The sequence below is a fragment of the Hemitrygon akajei genome, chromosome 26, assembly GCF_048418815.1.
Source record: "Hemitrygon akajei chromosome 26, sHemAka1.3, whole genome shotgun sequence".
In the NCBI taxonomy this organism is placed as follows: Eukaryota; Metazoa; Chordata; class Chondrichthyes; order Myliobatiformes; family Dasyatidae; genus Hemitrygon; species Hemitrygon akajei.
Genome location: NC_133149.1, coordinates 40,040,196 through 40,052,800, shown reverse-complemented (window position 1 = coordinate 40,052,800; position 12,605 = coordinate 40,040,196). Strand labels below are relative to the sequence as shown.

Sequence of the window (12,605 nt, the reverse complement as noted above, 5' to 3'; positions counted from 1 at the left end):
GTGGCTGGGGTGAGAGGACAAGGTCAGGACCGGAGGTCACCGTACCGGGGCCGCGGCGGTCGCAGTCCGGAGAGAGCGACCAAGCAAGGAGTGCGACAGGGTGCCCCCCCGTAGGATCTATTGGCCGACAAAAATTTGTGTCAGTAGATCACAGTGCAGTAGCTGCTCTGCTATTTACGAAATGCTGAGCCCAAATTAAGTCGTCTGCGAATATTTTAGCACCAGGTTCCCCACGATCATTCAGTGTACTAAACAGGTTTAGAGGCAGCGCCCATCTGTCCGCGCTCCAGGCCAGTAGCAACGGCACTTCCCGCCAGCCGCACAAGGCCAACTAGTGATCCCTGGCGAGAGGGTATCACTGCGTTTAGGCGACTGATGACCTTGGTGGTTGGGGACAACTGAAGTACACTGTATAGTGCGGGAGAGCTACACACATGCGCACTGGGCAGAAAGAACGGAACTAAAACCCCACAACCCGGAAACAATCTCTCAACAGTATTTGTGTATTTATTTTTATTTTTTTTCTGGGATCTACTGGGAAAGTCTCAAAGATCGGCCAGTTGATCGAGATCGACGGGTTGGCGACCACTACCCTAAACAATACAGTATAACAACTATTTACATAGCACTTACATTGTATTAGGTATTATAAGTAATCTAGAGATGATTTAAAGTATACAGGAGAATGTGCATAGGTTACTGCGGATCAGGAATCGGAAAAAAAAAACACGGTAGTTCTTTAAGTTGGAACAGGTACATCCGGTATAATTTAGCGTCAGTTAGTCAAACGTTTGTCTTAGTATACAGCATATATTTTACCTTTCTATGCATATAAAACACTTAAGAAATGTATGTATTTCAATAATTAAACCACTGCATTGCTTAGTAATAATTGTAGCAGGGCGTTCACATGCTCCATTATTCTCACTTTATCCTTTAAAATTGTTCCGATCGTTGACCGACTGTAGCTTAACGCTTTTCCAATGACTGATGGTGTTCCACCTCTTTCCGATCGCTTTATTATTTCCACTTTATTTTCAATCTTGATCGTTTTCCATCAACGGAACAGAAACACTGCGGGCAGCGGGTCCTGAGCTCCGCCGGGTCCTAAAGTCCACCGCACTGAGACAGGTTAAATAAGGTCCAGAGCTCTGCTGGGTCCTAAAGTCCACTGTCTTAAGTATCTGCGTTTTTTGGTATCCACGGGGGGTCCCGGAACCAATCCCCCACAGATAAGGAGGGCCAACTGTAATTATTTAATATATTGAGTGATTTAAACTCTTTGCAACTGAACACAAAAGACCATTTCTTCTGCAAACTCAGAACAAATCTATGAATCCTACTGCAAGAACTTAAACTGGCTAATTTCTACATAAATTTTCTCTGACAGGTGAACAGAATATTTCTTTATGCCAGCATCACTAGATTTCAGTCTCATTTCCAACTCAGCTAATGGCATCATTCACCCAAAAACAGCATGAGAATTCTTGAAAAATTTCACTTTATATTTATCCCTCACCTCTATTTCTAAGCAAATTATTATTAAGTAGATTCAAAACAATCCTTATTCAGGATTTGTTTTATTGATTCTAAGATATGTGCTTACTACACTAAATGAATTCCAAGATACAAATTAAGTATGTATTTTAGAATAAAGTTTAGAATTACAATCAACTTTGGATGAGAAATGACTTTCTAATATCAATCACTTCAATGTACGCAAATGCAACAGCCCAAATATACCATGTGTAGATGGACAAATGTGCAATGAGATGCAACATAGAACAGTACAGTGTTGGACAGGCCATTCAGCCTTTGATGTTGTGCTGATCTTGATACCAACATAGTAAATGTCCTCTCCTGTGTATCATCCATATCCCTCCATTCCCTTCAGATTCATGTGTCTATCTAACAACCTCGAACTCCAAACTGATTGATTCTACCGCAACACACACAAAATGCTGATCCTGAAGAAGGGTCTCAGCCTGAAACATTGACCACTTATTCTTTTCCATAGATGCTGCCTGGCCTGCTGAGTTCCTCCAGCATTTTGTGTGTTCCTTGGATTTCCAGCATCTGCAGGTTTTCTCATGTTTGTGCTTGATTCCACTATTACCCCCAGTAATCTATACCAAGGACCTACCACACTGTGTAAAAAATACTTCATATGCTCCTTGTACAGTACTGAATTCAGAAGAGCTGCAAATTTAAACTCTAGTATTAGAGATGACAAGATCTGCCTAAAAGGGAACATGCTGCATAACCAAAGACACTCTTCTCATTCTGAAGTTATATAAATTGAACTGTTGTGTTTATGGGAGAACTAAATAAGTATGATTACTTCTAGTGCACTCATAAAACCTAACAATTCAATTGTAAAGCTTCCCAATCAAAGAACCATGGAAGGCTCTTTCTCGAAGTAAGGATATTCCCCAGTTCAGCAGAGAAGCGTGAATTAATAGTCCTATTAATTTATTTCCTACATCCAAGGGAGTAAAAATCTTTAGGTTGTGTCTCCATTGCAATGTACAAGCAATAAAGAGGGGAAATGTGCCCAAACATTATGATTTTATGCACAATTGTTTTGCACGCATGTGTGTACAGTCAGATATGCAATCAGATCAATTTGTATTGATAAATCTGATGGCCTGGTGAAAGAAGCTGTCCCAGAGCCTGTTGGTCCTGGCCTTAATGCTGCAGTTTGTGGTTGGGGTGGCTGGAGTCCCTGATGATCCTCTGGGCCCTCTTTACGCACCTGCTGCTGTAGATGTCCTGAATAGAGGCAAGTTCACATCCACAGATACGCTGAGCTGTCCGAAACACTCTCTGCAGTGCTCATCGATTGAGGGTAATACAGTTCCTGTACCAGGCGGTGACACAGCCAGTCAGGACACTCTCAATGGTGCACCTGCAGAAAGTCCTGAGGATTTGGGTAGTTATGCCGAATTTGTTTAGCCATCTGAAGTGAAAGAGGTGCTGCTGTGCTTTTCTCATCACATAGCCAGTATGTACAGTCCAGGTAAGATCAATCTATGATCAACTTCATTTTTTCGACATTAAGGGAGAGATTGTTTTCTTGGCACCACTGTGTCAGGGCATTGACTTCTCCTCTGAGGGCCATCTCATCATTGCTGGAAATAAGGCCCATCAATATCGTGTCATCTGCAAATTTGATCAGCAGATTGGAGCTGTGTGTGGCAACGGGGGGGGGGGGGGGGGGGGCTCAGGATACAGCCCTAGGGGGCACCTGTGTTGAGGGTCAGGAGAGCAGAGGTGAGGTGCAGGCTAAGGTCTCTGAGTTTCTTGCCAAGCCTGGGAGGAATTATGGTGTTGAACGCTGAATTGTAATCCAAGAACAGCATTCTAACACAAGCATCCCTCTTCTCCGGGTGAGAGAGGATGATGCGCAGTGCTGTAGCTATAGCATTGTCTGGTGGTTATGTTGGTAGGCGAATTGTAAAGGGTCCAGTGTGGATGGTAGCATGCTGCAGATGTAGTCCTTGACCAGCCTCTCCAAGCATTTGCTTATGACTGAGGTGAGTGCAACAGGACGCCAATCATTCAGACATAATACCTTAGTTTTCTTTGGAACAGGAAAATAGTGGATGCTTACAAACCAAAAAAAGTTAACATGTAACAGAATCAAAGGCAAAACATTTAAATGCATGTGAAATAAACATACACATTGCTCCCTCTGCTGGAACACTTAAGTCATATGACATTGGGTAAAAATTGACCCTTCTTCCAAATCAGATAACCCATCAGTACACCTAACACAAATCACTAAGTGAAGAGGCATCAAATGACATTCAGACCTACAACACAGCATCATCACTTTCAAGATAGAAAGAATTACAGAGCTATAATTGCAAAAAGACATTGTGTAAAAATGTAAAAACATTTTACATTTAAGCATTAAGAGTTACCGGTATTTACTTCACTATACCAAAACTAGTTATAACTTCAAACTGTGGCTGAGCAAGTAATTGGTCCAACCCAAACATCTCAAACTGAAAGAAAAATATTTCAATGTTTCCTTTAAAGTCAACCTGCAATTTCAGCCACACCAAAAGAGACTGTCACTGCCCCCAAAAATCTGAATGGAAAACATAATGCTGTTGAGAACACAAGGCACTACTGTGAAGCGTTCCCCACTCTCTCTACCAACATTAGCTACCCTCTCATGAAAACTGAGAACTCGAACAAAGTAGAAGGAATTCATTTATTAAAAATCAAATCTGCTCTGAAGCAAACCACACTTTTGAGGAAACCACTTCTTTGTCAGCTCATTCCATATATGGACCACTCTCTGGGTGGAAACCTTGCCCCTAGAATTCCTTTTTTTTTAAATTCTCCCACTTATCATTTAAACTTATGTGCTCTAGTTAGCAAGCCACCAAATAAATCAGGTTGAAATCTAAACATAATAGAATGTACGACTACGTTCATTTAACAGGAAATTCCAAAACTTAGCCAACAATTTTATGAATCATAGACTGCTCATGACACTGGAGACTGTCATTTGGTCAAAGACCTAACGACCCTTAATCCTACTTCCAATATTCTGTCTGCAAATCGTACAAGATATTGCTCTTCAACAACATTTCAGTTTGTTTTAAAGATGCAATGATGATTTCCATCTCAAGCCATTCAGATAGCAAGTTCCAAATCCTTATGTTACTGTTTTCCTGTTTCCACCAATTAATTTCCATTTCCTCTCCCTAATTTTTGGCATCTCATTTTCGACCCCCTCTATCCCTATATATAATGGGATTCTCCACTTGGTGTTCTCTGCCCCAAATAAAGTAACCCCAACCTATGCAGTCTTCCCTCAGTTTCCATGTCCTGGTAAGACCATCTTAAATCTCTTCTATACTCCTTCCTTATTCCTTGTTACAGCAATCACATCTTTGCTGGAATGACCAGAATGCTACACAAAGTTCCAGAAATGGCCTAACAAGTATTGGATGTAACTACAGCACAGTCTATTTACTCTTGTATTGTCTCCATATATCAAGAGAAGCTTCTTGTATACATTTTTAAATCATCTTACCTCTCTGTCCAGCTACTTTTAAAGTTAGTGACAATGCACTCTAAATCTCTTGGTCCAATATCCTCTTATTACATTTCTTTGTCTTGTTACACCTCCTTAGCTGCTTTATATCACAATAAATTAGATTAAATGTCATTTGCCATTTTTCTTCCCAACTAATCAGATCATGCAAATGATTAGTTGGGCAGAATTTTCATCAACCCAAAACACCAACAATCCCTCACAGATGTTGCTTGACCTAGAGTTTCCAGCATTTTATTATTTGCTCCAAATTCCAACGCCTTCTGCCTTATGTCTCCATACTACTCCACTGCTCTTCCTCTCTTTGACAGGGATTCTACAAGTCCCTCTCACTGTTCTCCCTCTGTTGTTTTCTTCAACATCATTACTGATCCTGATGTAAATCTCAACCTGAAATGCCAACCACTCCTTTGTCTCCACAAATGCTGCGAGACCCATTGAGTTCTTCCAGCAATTTATTTTTTGAACCAATTTTTGTATTATTGACAAAGTTCTTCATCATGCCCCCTACATACAAATCTGCCAATATGTACCAACAAAAAGGGATCAATTACTGAGCCTTGGCAAACCCCCAGTGCAACAGTGCAAATAGCCTCCCAGACAAAAAGAATATCCTTACTCTCTTGCTTTGTGCCAATGATCAAAATTTGGATCAAAATTAGACTCTCCTTAGAATCCCATGTAAATTTACTTTTCTGACCAAAACAGAAAATGCTGGAAGTACTCAAAAGATTCTCAACTGAAACTCTGATCATTTCACTCCCCTCAGATGCTGCTTGAACTTTTAAGTATTTTAAGCATTATGTTTATTTTTTGGATTACTAGCATTTGCAACTTTTTGATCCAGTAACTTTACAGATCAGTCTGCTGTATGGAGCTTTTCTACAATGAATTATTTCATCCAAGACAGGAGATAGCCATATGGCCCAGAGTCCCTACAAGCTCACACAAACTAATCCCATCAGTCTCATTTCCCAACAGCCCTGCAATTGGACCTCGCTCATGTGCTCAATCACCCTCCCCCGATTCTTTCGCCACTTACTAATGTTAAGGGATAATTTAGAGCAGCCAATTAACCCAACAGCATATTTTTCGGATGACGGTGCCTAAAGAGCAGCCAAACTCAGTCACAGGGCAAACATGAAACAGACACCACCAGAACTCAGAATCAAAATCTGCACCCCAAAACTGCAAGCCTACAAAACTCAACAATGCCAAACCACGTTACCTAAAATCATATAAACTGTATCAAAAAGAAACTATCATAGAATTCCTCAAAATAAATTCAACTAAACAAGGCCTTAAATCTATACTGTCTATGACTGTCTATAGTCAGTCATAGAGCACTACCTTTAATTTATTGACAACCATCTAAATAATCACCATCCCTCAGAACAGATTCTGAGAATATGCCACACCTAAAGTTAACATAACTGCCTTGTAATGTGGGGTGCATCTTTGCCTCTCTTTTAAAGCAATATTAGTAACCCTACAATTTACTGTGGATGGAAATCACTAAAATAGTCAGTCTCTCCTTCCCCTCAGAGGGATCTGGACCACATGCATCAGAGAGGAATTTGTTCTCTTGCTTCTTTTAACAGGCTTGGAATACAATTCATCTAGGCATAGGAATCTATCCACTTTCAAAGATGCTAAACCCTTACTTAATACTTCCTCTTTTAACTCATCCCATCCACTGTCTCACACATTACTACATCAACACTACCCAGATCTTTTGTAGTTATTTTTATTAAGAACCTTGCCCACATGATTAAGGCCCATACTGGACATTGTTTTTACCTTACTGATCCTTATTCATAACATACTCAAAAATACTCTTTGATTTTATTTTTACGTCTTCCCTTTGCTCTTCTAATTTCCCTTGCACCCTAAAATTGCCTATATTATTCTAGGCTTTCTACAATATTAAACCCCTTTTGATGCCTCATTCCACCTTCACAGCTCTCATTTAGAGAGCTTTGAATACAACAATCACAAATATAAACATGCAAAGCAGCACAAGGCCATAGGACATAAAAGAATTAGGCGACAGAGCCCATCGGGTTTGCTCTGCCATTCTACCATGGCAGATTTATTTTTCCTTTCAACCTAATTTTCTTGCCCCCCCCCCCCGTAACCTTTGACATCCATACTAATCAAGAACCCATCAACCTCACCTTTTGAGGGTGACACAATAGAGTGGTTAGCAAAACATTATTACAGCGCCAGCTACCCGGGTTAAATTCCACTGCTGTAAGAAGTTTGTACGTTTTCCCCGTGACTACGGGAGTTTCCTCTGGGTGCTCCAGTTTCCTCCCACATTCCAAAGGTTAATTGGGCAATGCAGGCTCATTGGGTTAGAAGGGCCTGTTAACATGCTGCATCTCCAAACAAAATTCAAATAAATATTTCCATTGACCTGCACAGTTGTCTGTGGCAATGAATTCTACAAATTTACCACCCTCTGGCTAAAGAAATTCCTCTTTTATGTTCTAAAGGAACGCCCTATTACTCTGGTCATTGACTCTCCCACTACTGAACACATTCTCTCCATCAACAGTCAAAGGCTCTTTACTACTGACTCAAATTGCAAGTTAACTTTTAGGGAATCTGCACCAGGATGGCAAGCCCCTTTGCATTTCTGATTTCTGAATTTGTTCCCTATTTAGAAAACAATTTACAGCTTTATTCCTTCTACCAAAGTGTGTGACCATACACTGTATTCCATCTGCCACTTCCTTGCCCATTCTCCTAATCTGTCCAAGTTCTTCTGCACACTCCCTGCTCCTCCAGCTACCATTGTATCACCTGCAAACTTGGCCACAAAGCCAACAATTCTGTCATCCAGATCATTAACATATAATGTGTAAAGAAGTGGTCCCAACACTGACTCCTGCGGAACACCACTAGTCACCAGCAGCCAACCAGAAAAGACCCCCTTTATTCCCATTCTTTGACCTGTTAATGAAGTGAAGAAACTCCCTGAATCATTCTATCAATGAACTTTAATTCATATTGCAGTTGGTAACTTTTTGGAAGGAAATAAATCCGTCTACTCACTGCATCTAGGCCTCAATTTTATGCCACTTACATTTTACTCAGTCTGTCTCAAAACAAGTAGTCCTAACTTAGTCTCTCCTCTGAACTTTAATTCTCTAGACCTATAAACATTCTCATAAAAGTTGCCTCTCCAGGATTATCACGTTTTATGCATTACGGCACACAGATTTGTACAAACTATTTCAGCTGTGCCCTAATTATGTAGATCTAATATAATCACTTTTCTCCTTCTATGCTTTACACTATGAAGTTTTCAGTATATGAAAATAAATCAACTGGACATCTGAAATCAACAACAAAATGCTTGAAACACTCAGCATCTGAGGAAAGAGAAAGTGAGTTGATGCTTAGGTTTCTTTTCTACAGATGCTAGCCGACCTGCTAAGTGTTTCTAGCGTCTCTTCTCTGTCAGTGTCCAGTACTTTTATGCAGTTATTACTGCTCAGGGCATCTGAGTTTAATTCCAATATCATCTATAAGGAGTCTATAAATCCTCCCCATGGAACTATGGATATTCTCCGGGTGCTCCGGTTTCCTCCAAAAGTCCAATGACATAGGTTAATTGGTCATTGTAAATTGTCCTATGATTAGGCAAGGGTTAAAACAGAGGTTGCTGGGCAGTGTGGCTCGAAGGGCCGGAAAGGCCTGTTCCGTGCTGTTTCTCAATAAATAAATAAAATACATATAAACTTATCTTCTGAGAATAACTCTCCAAAGTGTTGCTGTATATCTTGTTACAATGTGCTGAAAATGGATCAGTAAATTCACTTCCGGAGATGCAACCCCCGAATCATTATTGAAGTTACAAATTTAAACCCAAGTGAAAAGTGCATCAGTAAGCGACAGAAAATGTTATTTTAAAAATGCACTGGGGAGATGGAAAAAAAAAGTTTTCAACAATAACAAGTGTCATTGCAATCGTCTGAAATCTCATCTTTAAACAAATAGGTTTCAAGCACTCTATTCAGCATTCCACCCTAGATACTGCATCATTCAGACTGAAAGGTTCCACTTTTTAAAATCACCTGTATATCATCCCAGCTGATCTCAGCCAGAACATGATTTGCTCTGAAAAATGTTGATTTGAAGGAAGGGGATGTTGTGGAAAGAAGGTACAATTTTAAAAAATCAAACTAGGTTATGTAGATCTCAGAGAAGTGTGGGATTGGCATCTGCTGAAACACAAGTCACTTACAATACCAATGAAACATTTTGTTCTCCAAAATCTGTGGGGGGTGGGCCAATAAAAGTTTATTCGCAATCAGAAGATACAAAAGTAAACAAATAGAAAACCTGCATCCAAAAAATTATATACAAAGCTCAGTGTAAAACTTATTGCTCTATGTCCTTGGTCAAGTGGATGACAGAGTTTTCTGAAAACTATTCCACCCCTTATAGCGCAAGTATTCAGTATTTGTGAAACACTCCCATACAAGTAATTACTTTAGGTTCCATCACTGGATTTCGATGATGTCAGCAATGTCAGAGGTCATACTACAAGTCCCAGCATTCCAAGATTACAGCTGTGTAAAGTGGAAAAGGATTCCCAAACTTGGCTTCTTCCTAAAAATATTAACAAGTGTGTCTGTGTAATATAGATCAGTGCCCACAAAGTTCAAGCTAGTGATGGTCTCTGACAAATCAAACTCACCTGCCAGATTCAGACGTGCAAAAATCAGCTGAATAATATCAAAAAGTCTGACAAAGGATTGAATATTTTCATCATGATCAACAGAAGCTGGCCACATATTTTATTTTACATCAAACCTAAAATACTGTCAAGAGGACGGTTTGTAGGAATATGGAAAACTGACAATTCTGCATTTTAAGGTAATCAGGTGATACATCATGGACAGTACATTGCAGGAAATATAATCCCCCTGCCCTTTAACTGGATACTCCAGAGCTACTCATCTATAGACTTTTCTTAAATATTTAGTCACAAATATATATACGTAATAGCACTGCATGTTCCTACATTTGTTGCACATCATTTTAAGATTTTTCCCCACCGCATGAACTCTAACAAAAAAACTATTCACTTTTACAATGGTGCTTCCTTCCCCCCCCACCACCACCACTTTATTACACCCACAACCAGACCCATCTGAAAGCATATTTAAGAAATTCTAAGGACATTACAACAATAACATCTACGCACAAGCATTATAAGCATTTTGACACTTAATAGAGATTAAAATCAAAGTCCCTTGACATGGTACTTCTGCTGAAAGTTAAATCCGTGAAGCATCTTCTTCAATTCCAGTAGATAATATCCTCCTAAACTAGCTAACATCAGTCTCAAAAACTTGTACCTAAAACCACAAGAACAGCAATGTGGACTACTCCAAGCAAAACTGGGATAATACACATTCTGCAAAAGTGCAATACAAGTTGCTCAATACAACTATATGCAAAGAATTAAATTTGTTTTAAACAGTACCAAAAGGGGCTTTTTCCAATTTAAACTGCAACAATCTAGATTACTCAGGTTTCAATTTGAATCGAGTCATAACAGTATACAAAATTGAATCATAAAAGCTCTGAAATACTGGACAGGGGGGTGTGGTTAGGAAAGGGTTTGCTAAGAATTCACCAAATTAAAAAGCAAACTTTATTCCCTGTCAACTCAAAAACATGAGTCAAGGTTAATGAGACTGTACTAACAACTGCAACCCCTACCCCAAAAAACCCCTGACTCCACTGAACATAGAAATAAAATTAATTTCAGTTTGAAGTTGATGACCGGATATTTGCAAATGCTACAGAAAATATACGGTGAATGGAAAATTAATGATGCAATTTTAAAATGCACATTTGCATACACAAGCATTGAAAGTAAGTGGCATGAAGCGAGTGCGAAGGCAGTATATTTTAAAAAGCTAGGCAGAATTTGCATCATGAACATGATGGCGGTCGCTGGAGGAAAGCCCGCCAAACAGGTGATTAGAAATGCTGGAGCCAGGGTGCAACTCCAGCTCAGGGTAACGTAACGTTAATATATTGTAGAATACAATATTTTGTTTTTAATAAACAAAAAACTTTAAATGAAAACACGTTCCCAGTAGAAAACGGCGTTTTTTGCTGCCCAAAAAATCCGACCACCTCCCCTCTTGGTGCCTGGATGTCAGATCTGTCACACAGGCCGGTCCTGACCAGCACCACTTACTGAAAAATCTTACAGAGACTTTTCCCACTTCAGTAAATGCTGAACCTATGAATTTCCCCGTACATTCCTCAAAAGGACTATTTAAGAAAAAAAATCCTTCTTCAAAAAAAATTACCTCACTGCTGCTGCTTTCTCCGAAGAGGTCATGAAACTTGTGAAGGTTTTTGCTGATAGCGGCAGAGACTGGCAATGCGGCGTCGAAACCGCATTTAAAATCATTTTTCAAGCCCAGAATACGCGAGCGTCCTGATTTTTTCCAGGGCCGAGCTGGGAAACGAGTCCGAGCTGTGTGCGCCATTTTAGGGAGTCTGTTTGTGTGTGTTTTGGGGGGGGGGGGGGGGGGGAGGAGGACCGCCGCCCCGCACTCTGAATTACGCAGCAATCGCGCAGCTGCCGTCGCCGGAAGGCAAATGCCTCATTCACCTTCCGGGACCAGAGAGGAGAGCAGAAGGAAAGACACAAGAACGAGCTTATCACCCCGCAATCTGAATAACCCAGCAGACAAATGAAAGTCTTGAAATTGTATTATTCAGGATTCTGGGACCAAAGTGGGAGGGATTTAATAGTCCACCCCGGAACCTGAATTGAATCACTATGGATACACGTGTTGCTACAAGAGGCGACGTTAAAATTCAGCCTTCTGTGCCCCCAAGGAAAACCATAGGATGCTGAATAAACATTCGATACATCGAAACTGTCCCTGGAGAAATTATACAATAATCAGCAGCCGGGGCCAGGGTACGGTTAACCTTGTATCAGCGTAGTTCAACACTTAGCGGTAGTAAATAGGTACAATTTTAATATACACGAGTCGGGCACTTGGCCACATTACGACATCGTTATCTCAACAGAATAACGTAGCGCAGATATGGTGTCAACTAATAATAATTCGGCGTTATACACTGTCCGGGGTCCACGGGGAATTCTAGAATATGAATTACTCCAAACTATTAATTTATATAATTTATACAAACATTTACACTGTAAATAGTGTGGACTGTTTGAAGCATTGCATAGAAATGCAGCCATTCCAAAACTGTCATTTTAATATTGCGTTTGCATGCGTCTCTGGATGCAAAATGCGGTTTAAGGCTATTTTATAGTGAGGACACAAGCGGAATAAACGCGCCCTTTGGAAGTTCTATTGAGTTAAGATAGCAGCAGTATCCAAATCTTAGCACTTCGAGTACTTGCACTCTAGCTGCTAGTGCGCTGTGGCGCAACTTGGAAAGCATCAACGCAAACAGAAAAATAGGGTTGGGTTAAGATGCAAATTAAGACGCAGACGCCTTTAAAGTTAAA

At 40.2% G+C, this 12,605-nt stretch overlaps 1 protein-coding gene across 2 annotated transcripts in view; it reads right to left on the bottom strand.

Moving 5' to 3' along the window:
- kmt2a (lysine (K)-specific methyltransferase 2A) overlaps positions 1-11,617 on the bottom strand; it is a 161,553-nt gene extending 149,936 nt beyond the window's left edge. For both annotated transcript variants that reach the window (XM_073029965.1, XM_073029966.1), the window contains exon 1: positions 11,419-11,617. In XM_073029965.1, coding sequence (XP_072886066.1) covers positions 11,419-11,601 — 183 coding nt within the window. In that variant the 5' untranslated portion in view covers positions 11,602-11,617. The remainder of the gene's footprint in view (positions 1-11,418) is intronic.
- Between the last annotated feature and the right edge of the window lie 988 nt (positions 11,618-12,605).